Below are 17861 nucleotides of genomic sequence, written 5' to 3'. Positions count from 1 at the left end.
AACAATTCAAAAGAAAAAGAATACAACTTATAGCACTCTGTGGTCACAGTAAATAGATATGTGGTCAGAATAACTCGTCACTAATTAACCATAAAAGATTAGCCAAAAAAACGGGAGTAGCAAAAATATTAAAACATAACATTTATTGGGGTATATTAAAATAGGAAAAATAATTTAAAAAAACACACTTAGGTACCTAACGTAGTGTATTATCTAAATCAGTTGCAGGGTAATCTGAGGGTACATTAAAGTATCATCCAGTTTGTGTGTTAAAAGGTATCTCTTAATGGTACTATCAGTTCATTAGTATCAAATGTGAAGTTATAATATTTAGACTGAGACAATTGTCAGTCTCTTATATTAAGGTCTATTGGTGTGTGTAATACACGGTAGTTAAAGGGACACTAAACCCCAAATTTTTCTTTCATGATTTAAATAGAGAAAACAATTTTAAACATTCCAATTTACTTCTATTATCTAATTTGCTGCAATCTTTAGATATCCTTTGTTAAAGAAATAGCAATGCACATTGGTGAGCCAATAACATGAGGCATCTATGTGCAGCCACCAATCAGAAGCTACTGAGCCTATCTAGATATGCTTTTCAGGAAAGAATATCAAGAGAATAAAGCAAATTAGATAATATAAGTAAATTAGAAAGTTGTTTAAAATGGTATTCTCTATTTGAATCATGAAAGAAAAAAAATTGGGTTTAATGTCCCTTTAATACGTGTATTGTTTACAGAGTATATAATAGATACTGCTAGTAGATATAAGTTATAGGTGGACACTCTAAGTGGTGCTCATATCAAATACCGAGTTGCAATTAACTGTAGCTGATAATTATGAATTAATAGTACAAATTATATTATATTAGTTGCCAATACTTCTGCTATGGTTACATTGTATATCTGCCTCTGTATCAATATTCAGGCATGCAACTATAAATTAGATTAAAAGTGCCTGGTATCACTCTGCCAGGAGCAGATTATACTGTGAATTAGTTGTTCCGCTGGAATTATGTTAACACTATTAGAGTCTAGACTACTCGAGTGCTAGTGACTATTGAGTCATACATAGGTTGCCATTGCTTGTACCCTTGGTTACCAGGGCTTATACTTAGATTCCATAGTATAGTTAAATCTCTTCCAATATTATGTCGTGTAACAGAGCGGTAAATAGGAATGCTTAATAACACTCATTCAAGAGCGGAATTGTAAGAAACTCTCTGTTCAGCTAAGTATGTTTGAATAATATAAGATCTTGGCTGGTAAGGTGCTAATGGCTAATCCATACGTAGGTTGATTCAGCAATCGTGCTGGTAATATTATAAATTACTGATATTGTATTGGCTAGTGACTGTCAGTCCATGCAGGAATTGCCGTTACTTCTACCATTGATTATCAATGCTTATCCTTAAATTACGTAGTACAATCACAACTATTTCAATGACATAGCATATGACAGAACGTTGGATGGAATGTTTATTACCACTCATCCAGGGATTTAATTCTGTTGTGAACTATCTGTTCAGCTAAAGATGTTGTGAATAATATAAAGTCTTAGCTAGTCAGGTGTTAATGATTACTGATCTGTACGTAAGTTTTCCAGCGTTCCTATTGGTAGTATATTAAAGTGCTGTGTTTGCGTTTAATGACATATCATACAATACACCTCAAGATAGTGTGTCATTCAGTGCAGATGTACAAATTAAATATATGACATCTAAGTTTAAATTGATACAGAGTCAACAGTTAATGATGTATAAACAAAGCGGTACAGGTTGCTCACTATTCCTTACAAACCAACAGAAAGTATTGCTACTGGTGATATATTAAAAAAGTACTGATGTTATCTGTAAACAACGTAGTTATGTTAAATAAACTACCAAACAGTATACCTCCAGTTATTATATCGTTAAATACAAGTGTGCAGGTAAAGTATATAACGTTTTGGATTTGAATCGATATCAAGTAATAAATTAATAGTGTGTAAGCAAAATCGGTACCGGTAACACACTACTATTTGCAAACAAAGTCGAGGATAAACAAATATAAGGTATGGACCACATTGAATGTCTAGTTGTACTTTGTGAATATCGTTTACCCAAATAATACCATTGCACTACAGTAAAGTTTGTGGTAGCCTAAGGCTAGCTAAAAACACAGGAGTTCCTAGGACTCCTCACCATTGCCCTAACGTCCCTAACATGTTTCGCCAAGAAATGTCTTTTTGCTATTTCTATGCCTATTTACCACTCTGTTACACAATATAATATTGGAAGAGATTTAACTATACTATGGAATCCAAGTATAAGCCCTGGTAACCAAGGGTACAAGCAATGGCAACCTATGTATGACTCAATAGTCACTAGCACTCGAGTAGTCTAGACTCTAATACTGTTAACATAATTCCAGCGGAACAACTAATTCACAGTATAATCTGCTCCTGGCAGAGTGATACCAGGCACTTTTAATCTAATTTATAGTTACATGCCTGAATATTGATACAGAGGCAGATATACAATGTAACCATATCAGAAGTATTGGCAACTAATATAATATAATTTGTACTATTAATTCATAATTATCAGCTACAGTTAATTGCAACTCGGTATTTGATATGAGCACCACTTAGAGTGCCCACCTATAACTTATATCTACTAGCAGTATCTATTATATACTTGGTAGTTAATACAAGTATTGTTTACAATGTATTACACACACCAATAGACCTTAATATAAGAGAATGACAATTGTCTCAGTTTAAATATTATAACTTCAAATTTGATACTAATGAACTGATAGTACCATTAAGAGATACCTTGTAACACACAAACTGGATGATACTTTGATGTACCCTCAGATTACCCTGCAACTGATTTAGATAATACACTACGTTAGGTACCTAAGTGTGTTTTTAAATTATTTTTCCTATTTTAATATACCCCAATAAATGTTATGTTTTAATATTTTTGCTACTCCCATTTTTTTGGTTAATCTTTAATGGTTAATTAGGGACGAGTTATTCTGACCACATATCTATTTACTGTGACCACAGAGTGCTATAAATGTATTCTTTTTCCTTTGAATTGTTTCAATTAAATTAATACACAGCACCTACTCCTTGCCGAATTCAGAGGCTATATCGTGGATACAAGGTCCAGTTAAATCACAGGAGTGCCATTGGTATCTTTTCTATTGTAAAACTCTAGTGAAGATGTCATCTCTGTCACCTTAGAGCAGTGCTTTCCAAACTGTGTTGTGACAGTGTGCAGGCAGCAGTGTGTAGGTGTGTCCCTGCTACAGCACACTTTAATTTTTAAAACATTTTTTTTTGGTTTCCGACTTTCTGCCTGCCTGATACGCATATAACATGGTTGACTCGTGATTGATACTCAGTGGGTCACAGATCATCTTAACCTATTGGCGCAGCTCAGTGGGAACTGAAACTATTCCCATTGGCGGCTTATTGGCTCATGACTGCATGTGTAGTTAGTGAGTGGGATAGTAGTATGTTTGCAGCACCGGCAGTAGTCAGTGCAACTCGCAGAGCTCTGAGGGTGGCAGATTAAACGCTGAGCTAAAGTCAGAAGCCAAAGTGTTTTTTTGCAGCTAGCTCCCAGTAGTGCATTGCTGCTCCCGATATATGGATAGGAAGCGGAAGCTTAAAAATGCTTGATAAAATGCTAGTGTCTTTATCTAATATTTCACCAAATATTCAGAAACTGTTCATCCCATCAACCTCATACATCCCATTAAAATAGTAAGTAGCTATTGGTGTTATTAAACTTTTTTTTTTTATTCTTGCACATACTTACTGTTACTTGTAAATATATTTCGTTATTATATAATTTATGTTTGTGTCCGTATCTCTTAAAACAAGTTAGTTTAACCTCCTGTTTGCTAGTACAACTGAATTACTGTGTCGCGAAATTATGTAGGTTTAATTTAAGAAGTGTGTCACCAACATGAAGTTAGGAAAGCTCCGCTTTAGAGGTTACCTCTGAGGAAGGATATTCTAACTCAGGGTCCAGTCCTCCATCCAAATCTCATTTCTCTGAAGCCGACTGCTTTGAGATTTAACGCTTAGTTCTGGCTAAGCGTGGGTTTTCTGGGTCGGTCTTTGAGACCATGCTACAGGCTCGCAAGCCTGTTACTCGTAAAATTTACCATAAGGTATGGCGTAAATATGGTGTGAATCCAAAGGCTACTCTTGGAATAGGGTCAGGATTCCTAGGATTTTGTTCTTTCTCCAGGAAGGTCTGGAGAAAAAGGTTGTCAGTCAGTTCTCTGAAAGGTCAGATTTCTGCTTTATCTATTCTTTTACATAAGTGTCTGGCAGATGTTTCAGATGTTCAATCTTTTTGTCAAGCCCTGGTCAGAATCAGGCCTGTGTTTAAACCTGTTGCTCCTCCTTGGAGCCTTAATCTTGTTCTTAGAGTTTTGCAGCAGGCTCCGTTTGAGCCTATGCATTCTATAGATATTAAGTTATCTTGGAAGGTTTTGTTTCTCATTGCTATCTTTTCTGCTCAGAGAGTTTCGGAACTCTCGGCTTTGAAGTGCGATTCGTCTTATCTTACTTGCTGATAAGGTGGTTCTTCGTACTAAATTGGGTTTTCTTCCGAAAGTGGTTTCGTATAGAAATATTAATCAGGAAATTGTTGTTCCTTTTCTCTGTCCTAATCCTTCTCATAAGTAACGTCTGTTGCACAACTTGGATGTGGTGCAGGCTCTAAAATTCTACCTTCAGAGGATTTTTGCCAGTCTTCTGCCCTGTTTGTTTCTCTGAAAGCGTAAGGGTCAGAAGGTTACTGCTACTTCTCTTTCCCTCTGGTTGAGAAGTAAAATTAGTTTTGCTTATGAGACTGCTGGTCAGCAGCCTCCTGAGAGAACATCAGCTCATTCCACTAGGGCTGTCAAAAATGAAGCTTCTGTGGAACAGATTTGCAAGGCTGCAACTTGGCCCTCTCTGCATAATTTTTCCAAATGTGATACTTTTGACTCGGCTGAGGCATCTTTTGGGAGAAAGGTTTTTTTAAGTGGTGGTCTTCTGTTTAGGTCTACCTGTCTTGTTCTCCCTCCCTGTTCATTCCGTGTCCTCTAGCTTGGGTATTGGTTCCCACTAGCAATTGGAATGACGTTGTGGACTCTCCACATCTTAGGAAAGAAAACAAAATTTATGCTTACCTGAAATTTCTTTCGGGATATGGAGAGTCCATGACCCCACCCTTAATTAAGACAGTTATTTTTGACTGAACCTCAGGCACCTCTACACCTTTATGTTATTCCTTTTTCCATTTCCCTTCGGTCGAATGACTGGTGCTTATGGGTAGGGGAGTGGAATTTAACAGCTTTGCTGTGGTGCTCTTTGCCTCCTCCTGCTGGCCAGGAGTGATATTCCCACTAGTAATTGGAATGAGAAAATACTGTGGAGGTAAAGAAGCCCCCTACAACAGAATACACATAAAGCATTCAAGAGTCACTTTTGAATATGATAATTATTATTATTATTTTATTAAGTGTGATAACGTTAAAATAAAAAAAAAAAAATAAAAAAAAAAACACACAAATAACTAGTTCTATTGCGATCACAGTATCAAAAAGCACCAAGAATGATATCACAATGTAGGTCTGGAGCAAAGTTGAAACTGTGGCATGACTGGTTCCGGTTATTGCTTAATATTGAGCAGATATAAATGAGTATATACACTCTGGTATTGTTCTTTGCAACAATGTTTTAGGTTAATGTATATGCGGTTTCAGATATAATTTATAAGATCCTTATTAACCCCTTAACGACAAAGGACGTGCCTGGCACGCCCTCTGGAGTTTGAAGCTCTGGAAGCGATCCTGATCGCATGGGGTTTTTTTTTTGTTTTTTTTTAGTACTGGCAGACTTTCTGACAGTACTTAAAGGGACACTGAACCCACATTTTTTTTCCTTTCACGATTCAGATAGAGCATGCAATTTTAAGCAACTTTCTAGTTTACTCCTATTATCAATTATTCTTCGTTCTCTTGATATCTTTATTTGATAAAGAAGGCATCTAATTTTTTTTCAGAACTCTGGACAGCACTTTTTCATTGGTGGATGAATTTCTCCACCAATCAGCAAGGACAACCCAGGTTGTTCACCAAAAATGGGCTGGCATCTAAACTTACATTTCAAATAAAGATACCAATAGAATAAAGAAAATTTAATAGGAGTAAATTAGAAAGTTGCTTAAAATTGCATGCTCTATCTGAATCATGAAAGAAAAAAATGGGTTTAGTGTCCCTTTAAGATGGAGGGTACAATTGTGGGGTGGGGGAGGGATGAGAGCCGTTTGGGAGGGATCAGTGGTGGGATGTGTCAGGTGGGAGGCCGATCTCTATACTAAAGCTAAAATTAACCCTACACGCTACCTAATTAACCCCTTCACTGCTGGGCATAATACAAGTGTGGTGTGCAGCAGCATTTAGCAGTATTTTAAATTACCAAAAAGTAATGCCTCAGCTACCCAGGTACTGAACCAAAAATGGGCCGACTCCTAACCATACATTCCTACTTTTTCAAACAAAGATACCAAGAGAACGACAAAAATTAATAGGAGTAAATTAGAAAGTTGCTCTATCTGAATCATGAAAGTTTAAGTTTGACTTTAGTGTCCCTTCAAAGTGATGGTAAACTCTCCCCTTTATAAAAAACAGATCCGGAATGTAAAGTGATATTTTAGATGAAGGTTATTTAATCAATTGTAATGAAGTTGCACTATAACTAAACTTTTTAATGTAAATTCAAATACCCACGCCCATTTAAAATGTCATTTTCTCTGTGAGCTAAAATGTTGAATAGTTCTATCAATGCTCTCCCCATATGGCACTTTTGCTGTATCTACAGCGCCGATTGGAGAACAAATTAAAACTATAGCTCACAGAAAAAATTACTTTTGCGCTAACGTTATTGGTTATGTTTTTTTGGAGTGAGAAACTAACCAAGAATCATAGTTGATTAATAAAAATATTGTGCGAGCGTGCGTGAGACCCAATGTCTTTAATGTAGTAAGACATTTTTAAATGAGTCCAGATAGTACCAAGCAGGGTGGATAAAAATCAATTTTATACCCTAAAATAAAAAGGATTATTTTGATTTAAATACAATTTTTTTTTTTAAATAAAATGCTTTGAGGAAAATATATCTAAAGATAGTTTCTATTCAAGATTTATTATAATCAAACGGTTATGCATCCTGAAATATAGATTAGTTTTAATCACATAGCAAGATACTGTATATTCATGGTTGTAATGTTTATTTATTTTGGTAAATTAATCCCAGTAATCCATTTACAATGTCATAGGTTTCTGCAAGATTATGCTGAAGACATTTTTACATATTATTGGTTTTGTAGTTCTCAAAACTGAATTTGTTTGTGCAGAAATAACAGATCCTAGATGAATAAATCAGAGGGCGCTTCATGTGCATATAAGTAGTTAAACAACCAGTGTGAATAATAGTAGCGCAGGGTACTCACAATACGTTGCAGCACTCTGTTGTGCTGGTAGAGGCGTTCTGGAGGCTCCAGCTCACTGAGCAAAGGATAAACAGCTTCCTCCAAAAGGATCAAGCAGGTGGAATTTGATTCAAACAAATCAGATACATATATATGAATATCATTTGTTTAATATAAAACCATACAATTATTAAAACAAAGGGGTTGAAACATTTATTCAGAGCCCCAATAAAATGCAACGCGTTTCTCTGCTAACACAGCGGGTTCCTCAGGCATAAAAAAAAAAAAAAAAAAAAAAATATGATAGGATTTTTTATGCCTGAGGAAACCACGGTGTTAGCCTGGTGTAACCTTTGTTCAATGAGCTGGAGCACTAAGTCTCTAGAACGCCTCTCCCAGCACAACAGAGTGCTGCAACATATTGTGAGTAACCTGCACTACTGTTATTCACACTGGTTGTTTAACTACTTATATGCACATGAAGCATTTATTTATCTAGGATCTCTATTACTCTAGTGTGCCAGAGTCTGATACAGTATACCAGAACAACGGCCAACCTAAGCACTAAAGTGAAGTCTTGGGAGCTTCTTATACATTGATGGAACAGAGTCCAAATAAAGGCAGCTTTCTCCAAGCCGAATCTCTAAGAAAAAAGTGCGGGGGTATAAGGTGGGCAAAAGAAAAAAAAAAAATTATTTATTTATATAATATATATATATATATATATATATATATATATATATATATATATTTTCAGCGTCCAAGTGGATGCCTAGCTACTAATGAAATAGACTAGAATCATCTCCTGGTTCATGTGGTGTTAAAATAAAATGTGAGCACAAAAAGGATATTACAGAGTAAAATGAGCTGGAAAGGAAGGGGCGGGGGAAGTAGGAAGAAAGGGAAATATATAAGAAAGAAGGAACAAGCAGGTACAAAGATTTACCAGCCTGACCTGTAGTCGCAGTTCTGACATTTGTATGGCCGCACATCACTGTGACGGAAGCGGATATGAGTGCGCAATGTAGAGGGCAGCGGACAAGTCATGTCACAAAGTGGGCACTTGTAGTGATTAACTGCTCAAAACAAAAGAGAACACAATTAGAAAAAACAAAAGTGGGAAATGTGGAAGGGAGAGATAGGAAAAGAGAGAGAAAAAGGCATTAGACAAGGGAGAAAGTAAAGGTAGAAAAGAACATGAAAGAGAAATGAGAAGAGGCAATTATACACCACTATTATATCCTTCTATTACTATACTCTGCGGGCACACTCACCATGGTTGCGCATGTGGTCCCTCAGCAGACGTTCTGTTGCAAATCTTTTTGAGCAATGAGAGCATTGAAAACGATGTTCTGTATGAGGGGAGATGGGTATTAGAGCTGATACAGACCTTAATCTAACACAGATAAATTAATCAGAATCTCTTCAATAGCCTCCTCTTTTATTTAACAAACACTCACGGTCTAACGATGTCTGACGCCTGAGGTGGTCATAGAACTTGGTATTGTTGGCAAACATCCCTCCACAGTTGGGACAAGACACAACCTTCTCCTGTGTGTGACTTCGCAGGTGCTCCCGTAGCTTGCTCCGGCTTTTACTGGAACAGTCACAATCTGAGGATATGAAAAAGTTAAGGAAAAGAGTCATGAACCATAAGGGAGCAAAAAAGGGAAGTGGAATACATAAGACGAGTGGTGAGTGCGCACGCAAGCACAGAGTTTTCATAAAAGGACATCTCTGGATGTGGGGGAAAAGGGTCATCTGTGCAAGTGATGAGACACAAGTTGAGCAATAGGGAAGTGGGAGGACAATGAAGCACATGGGCAGACAGACAAGTACAGGAGACACTGCCCGTGGCATAGGAAACAGTGTACAGTGATGGGACATTTAATCAACTACATTTACTGCAGCACATAAGGAAGTTGTACTTCTCTCACCTTTCCAGCCACAGAGCAGCACCCTGTTCTCCTTCCCAGCCACCTCATATTCAGCACTCAAACCGTGCAAGTCCACGTGTCTGTAAAACCACTCTGCGTTGTCAAATGAGCTCTGCAGGAATTCAGGAAAATCTATTAGAAAGAGCTTTTAACATTTTTTTGTATAAGTGGTTTGCAAGTAAAACAGTCATTTAGCCGACTGATCCCCATAACAGGAAAGTGACCATGAAACAAGATGGAATAGTCGGTTGCACTGTATAGGCCTGTAGTATCAATACAACATGGAAGATCTTGGTGGCTCAAGGAAACAGAATACAGGTGTGAGTGTGCGTGTTTTTGTATTGAGCAACTCATCAACTGAGTACAGTAAATAGTATGACCATAGAAGGTTGTGGATAGAACTTTGTGAGCATGAGATATAGGCAAAGCCATGTAACTATTATAACATTAGAAAAACACTATGGGGCCGATTTATCAAGGGCCGAATCCCTGTTTCCGCACAAGCCTTCAGTCTCGCCGGAAACAGCAGTTAGAGGCAGCGGACCAGTTAAGACCGCTGCTTCATGAGTGGCATACAGCAATCAACTCGATCAGATACGATCTAGTTGATTGACACCCCTTGCTAGTGACCAATTGGCCACAAATCTGTGGGGGCGGCATTGCACAAGCAGTTCACCAGAAGTGCTTGTGCAATGTATAATGCCAACAACGTATGCTGTCGGCATTCAGCGATGTCTGACAGGACATGATACGCTACAGCGTATCATGTCAGGCAAACATTGATAAATCGGCCCCATATCTAGATAAAGAATCCCATTGCCACTTCTTTAACTATACTGTCCAATTATTTACTCTCTCATCGTTATACTTAATGTTTTAATTTCACAACCTACATAGTTTATCGTAGAGAAACAATATCTTATATTATTTTTTTAAAATAGATTCTTTAAGTTAATACGCTACTAAAAGGCAGTGTTTTTAATCATTAGACGTGTCACTGTCATTAGGTCACATTGCTCCTGTGAGTGCACTTTACTTAGAGAACTGCTTTGTTAGTTTTAATCTCACCTCACACTGGTCCCACATACACATGAAGCTTTCCTGCAGTTCAGGAATCATATTGCGGCTTTGCGTATCCAGCTGGCAAGGACTGAGATCAGATTGGCTTTGTAGGGCCATGATCCCAAGCTGCTTCAGCTTGGTGTGGTAGCAGTGAAAATAAACATGTCGCGCAAGTTCCACTGAGTTATCTGGTGTGAAAAATCCACAGCCTTGCCACAAACAGCAGAACTCATCTAGAAGAAGGAAAGTGAAAATGGGAAAGAATGAAAACACAGACAGCTGTAAAAATGTACAGGCAACGAAGAGATCTGCAAAACGTGTCAGTGACTCAGATAAAGAGACACTAGGTAGCAGAGAAACAAAGTGACAGGAGAGCACAGGCAGAATTCTGTAAGAAGTGCGAGTCACAGGCAGAGGGCATGAATCACAGAAAAGTGCCTGCTTGAGGGACACAGTTGTCCCCATCTCCCTAGTCCACATATTAATTATGTACAATTAGTAGATTGTAGGAAGGTGTGAGACACAGGCAATGAAAGGTGCCAGGCCCATAGAGAACAGCACAAGGAAACATCTCACCATCACAGTCCATATTCACTTCTCCTGCTCCCTGCTGGTGCAATCGGAGGTGGTCACACACATGCGAGCAGAAATCTTCCATATTTGAGGACACATAAGTGCAACTGCCCCACTCGCACTGCAGCAGTAGATTTGCACTACGTCTCACAACCTTGCCTGCCATCCTGCAACAAAAAAAGAAACAGACAGTGAGGGTAGAACTGCTGCAAAGTGATTTTCCTTCAGACACAAATCAGTATTTTAATCAAAAATAGGAGTAAATTAGAAAGTTTACAGATTGCATGCTCTATCTGAATCACGAAAGAGAAAAAAAATAAAAATGGGTTTAGTGTTCCTTTAAGTCCAAGGGCAAATTTCATTATTAGCTAAAAATATGATTATAAAATATAAATATAAAATATTCTGCAAATATTTACTTTATTTTTTAATAATTCTTAATTAACTAACTAGATACAGATTTAAAGAATATCAGTGCAACTAGTTGCAAATTTAAAAGCACATAACATGACAAAAACAAAATGCTCTAATGTGGGATAGCAGCAGTTTATTATTGCGCTGTTGCTTCCATATATCTATGTATTTAACACCTACAATTGGCTTAAACACAGTTAGCTTCAGAATAGCAGTGTACTACAAGCACCTAGCTAAGCACATCATGCACATTTCGATTTTTACCTTTCTATCCCTTTAATTATAAAATTGTTTATTGCAAAAATTCTTATATTTCAAAATGAAGTGCACATTTTATTTTTGACCTCTCTCTTTAAATAAAGATTAAAAAAAAAAAATTATCTTAAAGGGACACTGAACCCAATTTTTTTCTATCGTGATTTAGATAGAGCATGCAATTTTAACAACTTTCTAATTTACTCCTATTATCAAATTATTTTCATTCTCTTGATATCTTTATTTGAAATGCAAGAATGTAAGTTTAGATGCCGGCCCATTGTTGGTGAACACACTGTTGTTCTTGCTGATTGGTGGGCAAATTCACCTACCAATAAACAAGTGCTTTCCATGGTCCTGAACCAAAAAATAAAAAAAATAGCTTAGATGCCTTCTTTTTCAAATAAAGAAAACAAGAGAAAAAAGAAAAATTGATAATCTGAGTAAATTAGAAAGTTGTTTAAAATTGCATGCTCTATCTGAATAACGAAAGAAAATTTGGGTTCAGTGTCCCTTTAAATAAATGCATTAAAAAAGGATGTACATACACCTGCGCTTTACAACTCCCGGGAATCAAGGAGCCACAGAATTTTATCCTTTGGCTATAGATATGTATACACACACACTGACATACATTTCATAGCGTAACATGTATAGCTTAAAACAGCTATTTAGAGAAAAAGTAAAATGTTCTGTTCAAGAGCCTTCTTCTTTCTGCCTTGGGTTATTGTGTTAAACATCTGATACTTTCACACCTTCAATCAGAATTATTTTGAGTCCTACAATTTTATGAAATGATCAACTTTCCAATCTTATGTTAAACAGCCTGCTTCATTGTAATAAAAAAGCACTCAATTGCTTATACTTAGAGATCACTGCAGTATGTATTATTCATCTATTTAAATGGACTTTGCCTTTGATTTTATTACACTACATTTGTGTCCCTACTGCTGCAGCCCTACAAGGAGGAGCCGGCCTTTGCAGGAAGGTTAAAGGGACACTGTACCCAAAATTTTTCTTTCATGATTCAGATTGAGCATGAAATTTTAAGCAACTTTCTAATTTACTCCTATTATCAAATTTTCTTCATTCTCTTGGTATCTTTATTTGAAATGCAAGAATGTAAGTTTAGATGCCGGCCCATTTTTGGTGAACCTGGGTTGTCCTTGCTGATTGGTGGATAAATTCATCCACCAATAAAAAAGTGCTGTCCAGAGTACTGAAACCAAAAAAAGCTTAGATGCCTTCTTTTTCCAAATAATGATAGCAAGAGAACGAAGAAAAATTGATAATAGGAGTAAATTAGAAAGTTGTTTAAAATTGCATGCTCTTTCTGAATTACAGAAGAAAAAATTTGGGTACAGTGTCCCTTTAATCTTTGCATGATGTCATAAAATGTATTAGGCTAGTGAATAGACTAGATGTCAGGGAGTCAGATTTACTCATGCCCGGAACTGACAGAATAAAAAATTATCTGTTCTTAAAAACACTGGGGGCTACACTGAGAAATTTTAAGTGATAATATTGCAAGAAACAAGTAAGTTATTTGATGGGGTTTTTTTTTGTTTTTTTGTTTTTTTAAACACATTCTTTTTATATTTAATATATTCGTTTATACCCAAAGAGCACTGTTTAAGATCCCTTTAAAAAAAAAAATCCAACCTGTGTTCAGTAACTACGGACAGCAATAAATAGGCCATATCTTTTAAGGATCATAACATAATTAAAATTTCCCTCACCCAGATAGAAAGGCCAATCGTTGAGGAAACACTACTTGTTCATCTATTGTATACAAAACAGAACAAGTATGTGAGATCTTGTCTCAGAAACATCTGAAAAATCCAGGATAGGACCAACAATGCTAAATCCCTTTGGTTCATATAGCAAATAGCCCAGAAATATGGCTCATATAGCAAACAGCCTAGAAAATAGAATTATACAGAGTAGAGCAATGACAAAACAGCTAACCTTTTAGAAAAAGACAAGTGAAGTTGAGCAAACAGGATAATCTCTACTACCCCTCTTCTATCCAAGTCTTACATTTCTCCTCTGTGCTCCCCTTCTCCTGTATATGTAGAGAAAGGGACCAAATGAATAGTATAGGCTTAAAGGGACAGTTTACCCAAAAACTCTAGCTCTCTCCTTTAATGTGTTCCCAATAATCCATTTTACCTGCTGAAGTGTATTAATGTTTATAGCTCCTTAGCCTTTATATTGGCATTTGAAATACTGATTTAGCCTGTAGCATCCCTACCTATAATGAATGAAACCATGTAAACACAGCCAGGAGAAGAAATTACACAGGAAGAGATAAAGCTCTAAAATGTCCATTTTCAATTGTTCTTTCTAAGCATTGTATAGAGACAGAGATACGAAAGGGAAGCATTTGAGCGACAAGATAACGAGATCTAATCTGTCAGCAAGCCAAGCCTATTTTGATGGGCAGTGGTTTCAAAGAGCAAATTCAGCTATTTTTTTGCAAAAAGAAGCATAAATTAGCAATTTCTCATAGATTTTATAGACTGTAGCAGGTACAAGTCATGGGGAACACATTCAGGGAAAAACAATTTTACAGTGAACCTTTAGGGGGAGATTTATCAAAGGCTAGGTGAACCGTCTATGTGCTTTGCCTGTAAATGTGCCCCAGCTCGCTTCCGGAGAAGCGCACATGTATTTATTGAAAAAAAAAAAAAAAAAAAAAAAAAAAAAATAGGACGTAACTTTGTTTGTTTTGTAAAAGGCAAGCAGGGGTGTAATGATACATTTCGCCTGTCAGAAAAAGAATTTACTCTCTATTTATCATAGTACATCCCTATAAATATTTCTGCCAATATCAGTCTTTTCTTGGCGAAGAGAAAGAAAGAAAACTGCATCACAAGCTGTAAAAGAATGTATGATAATTCTGTTCACCTCAGTCTGAATAGCGAAATATAGAACACGCAATTTAGGGAGAAATTTCAGTTCTCTATTGGCGCAAAGCAATGATAAATAAGAAACTTGGCGTATTTGTAGGTCGGGCTTCGAAATGACTCCTATTACTAATGATTGTTGGTAAGCTCGGGAGCGCACCTGGGCAAATGCAAGCGGAGTGCGAAGAATTTTCGTTCAGATTTGCGCAATTATAGGCGCAGATTGCTTACATAACTATGGCGATAGGTTAGTAGGTGTAATTTTAGCCGCAATTGCGGGCGGGATACTTTGATAAATCGCCCCCTTATTGTGGCTTGCAGTTTGAGGCTCATCCTCTACCTATTGCGAAAGGCTTTCAACATGTGTAGTCGAAATGTCAAGCTTCACTGAATTTTCTCTTGTCGACAAACACCAGCATGAGTCAATAAAGGCTGTCTATAGCAGCCGTAAACAATTGTAATGTGTTTTCACATTAGACCTAAGGATTCAATATGTTGTGAAGCTGCTCAAACGTTTCTCCAGGTTGAGGTAGAAGGAAATATTGCCTGTAATATAGCAAGCATGGCCAAGAAAAGATAGATTGTTTTTTAGCCCAGGAGTGGTATTGCTTCAGTCTTGGTGGGTTATGTCAGTATGGTTCCTTTAAAACTAACTTCTTATGGTACACTACAACAACCATTTCAGCCTGACGTCTGAGGATCAGTTGACTAACACTTGCCCATTAAGCTGGAGCTGCTTAATTCCCATATTCATGTCCATTTGTGAATGGTAAAGGTACAAAGGTATGCAAATTATTTAAGTCCGTCAAGGAGCTTACCCACCAGCCCCCGTAATTTAGTTTTACACAAACTGGTATAACCCAAGCATGGTTATAAAGGCCAATCCCATGACAATCTGAGACTAAATAGTGTTCATAAATAACTATTACACCTGTGTTTGCACCAAGTTAGTTAAATATCTTAGGTCCCGAGTGGCACATAGGACATAAACTTTAAGGAAAAACTAGCTGTAGTCCCATTCATTGTGGTTCTTTTGGCCCTCCAGGCTAACACAGACAAAGCTCACTTCACACTTATTAATGTAAAACAAAGTAATTACCACCAAGTAGATTAGACAGGGACACTTGATTCTTTATTAACCACTGCTGTAGTAACTAAAATACATATTGGGTGTCTTGATCTGGGAGAATCTCTCTTGCTTTAGCAGCACTTCATCATGGGTTGGGTTCATAACTGCCACCATATTGTTGAGATATAAGAAATATGGTACCTGGTCAAAAAGTCAACTAGAAATGAACAATGTATTGATGTATGCTGTTTATGTTGAAACTGATAATGTTAAAATTAATTAAAAATTATTTTTTTTTTTTATTATTTTTTTTTTAACAATGTACTCAACATAACTGTCCACTTAAAGTGAAAGTAAATCCTAGCGTTTTATAAACTCTAGGATTGACTTTTGAAACAAAGGAGACTTTCATTCATGAAGTATAAGATACTTCATGTAGAAAGCTCCTTTATTCATTTTAACCGATCGCCGTTTTTAGCTGCTATAGCAGCCCACGGCTAAAAAAAAATTTCAGCCATGGGCTGCTGTAGCGGCTAAAAACGGCGATCGGTTAAAACAAATAAAGGAGCTTTCTACATGAAGTATCTTATACTTCATGAATGAAAGTCCCCTTTATTTGTTGCAAAAGTCAATCCTAGCGTTTATAAAACGCTAGGATTGACTTTCACTTTAAAAAGGACAATAAAGTCAAAATTCAACTTTCAGAACCCAGAGTATGCAACTTTCCAATTCCCTTCCATTACTTAATATGCTTTGCTCTCTTGGTATCTTTTGTTGAAAAGCATACCTAGGTAGTCTCAGAAGCAATAATGCACTACTGGGACCTAGCTGCAGAGTGGTGGTTATACATATATGCCTCTAATAACTGGCTCTCCTTATGTGTTTAGCCATCTCTCAGTAGTGTGCATTGTTGCTCCTCCAACAAAGGATGCAGAGAATGAAGCAAAGTTAAATATATATATATATATATATATATATATATATATATATATATATATATATATATATATATATATATATATATATATATAGGGGGGGAGGAGGTAAATTAGAAAGTTGTCTAAAATTAAATGGTCTATCTGAATCATGAAAGAAAGATTTGGGGTTCATGTACCTTTAAAGTGCATTGAAATGGCTCACTAACCAACAGGAGGGTATTCTAAATTAGATGAGTGCCTGCCCATCCTCTGGCAGCTTTCACATGTCAGAGGGGTAGGACATCATATTTTTACATTGTATTGGAGAAGCTGTAGAAACACCAACTGGTCAGACCATAGACATATCCTAAAAGGGCTAATTAAATTAAAATAGTTTGCATTAAAAAAAAAAAAAAAAAAAAAAATTGCTGGCAAGCATTTTAAAATAATTTTCTAAAATAAGCAAAATGAATTACATAGCTAAACTGCCTGGAGCAGCTAACTCCACCCCTTTTATCAGCATTTAGACACAGGCATTGTATTTCAACTGAGTTCCCAGTTTCTAGGCATTCTCCAGCAGATAATCCCTATTCACTTCTGCATTTTACCAAAAGAAAAAAAAAAAAAAAAAAACATAGATACAGCAAAGGAATTGTGTGTGTGTGGGGGGAGTTGGAGCTTTACCATTCAGAAACTAAAAAAGGGTTAATGGTGAGGCACTGCAGTATAAGTTTGCAGGTAAAGTACATATTATATTTTGTATCTATCCCAACTTGTTTTATGTCCCTTTAACGAAAATTACAAAAAAGCTAACAGTAAGAGGGGGTCTCCAATTCCTCCACATAAGGGTCCACACGTGAGTTTCATGACCAACAAGCCCATTTTAGGAAAACTAAAGGCAAAAAACTACACCTTTTATAACACACACGCATAGAAGAATACGCTGGTGTTTGTACCTCTCATTAATTATAAAATACATAAAGCCAATACCAGTACGAGATTATCCTGGTGTTGTTGAGGCAATACCCTAAACGACTACTCACCAGAGAGGTTTCCCAGAAAGCAGTAAATTTCCAATAAGAGATTTAGACTTAAAACCATATAGACAAGCCCCTGAACATGTACAGTCCGTCTAATTAGCGACGCTGTTTCACGCACATTATCCAAAAGCTCCTTCTTCAGCAATCTCTCTGTCTGCTGTAGTGCATTGCAATATTTGTACCTTTTCCTACA

General features: G+C 36.7%; 1 protein-coding gene across 1 annotated transcript in view; it reads right to left on the bottom strand.

Moving 5' to 3' along the window:
* The window catches only part of HINFP (histone H4 transcription factor), a 43320-nt gene extending 25459 nt beyond the window's left edge, over window positions 1–17861 (bottom strand). The window contains exons 1-7 of the mRNA XM_053691358.1: window positions 17672–17861; window positions 11068–11231; window positions 10498–10724; window positions 9430–9541; window positions 8953–9105; window positions 8767–8844; window positions 8448–8568 (exon numbers count right to left, since the gene is read on the bottom strand). Coding sequence (XP_053547333.1) covers window positions 8448–8568; window positions 8767–8844; window positions 8953–9105; window positions 9430–9541; window positions 10498–10724; window positions 11068–11230 — 854 coding nt within the window. The 5' untranslated portion in view covers window position 11231; window positions 17672–17861. The remainder of the gene's footprint in view (window positions 1–8447; window positions 8569–8766; window positions 8845–8952; window positions 9106–9429; window positions 9542–10497; window positions 10725–11067; window positions 11232–17671) is intronic.

Source organism: Bombina bombina, chromosome 8 (genome assembly GCF_027579735.1).
Source record: "Bombina bombina isolate aBomBom1 chromosome 8, aBomBom1.pri, whole genome shotgun sequence".
Taxonomy (NCBI): domain Eukaryota; kingdom Metazoa; phylum Chordata; class Amphibia; order Anura; family Bombinatoridae; genus Bombina; species Bombina bombina.
This window is presented reverse-complemented; position numbering and strand designations above follow the sequence as displayed.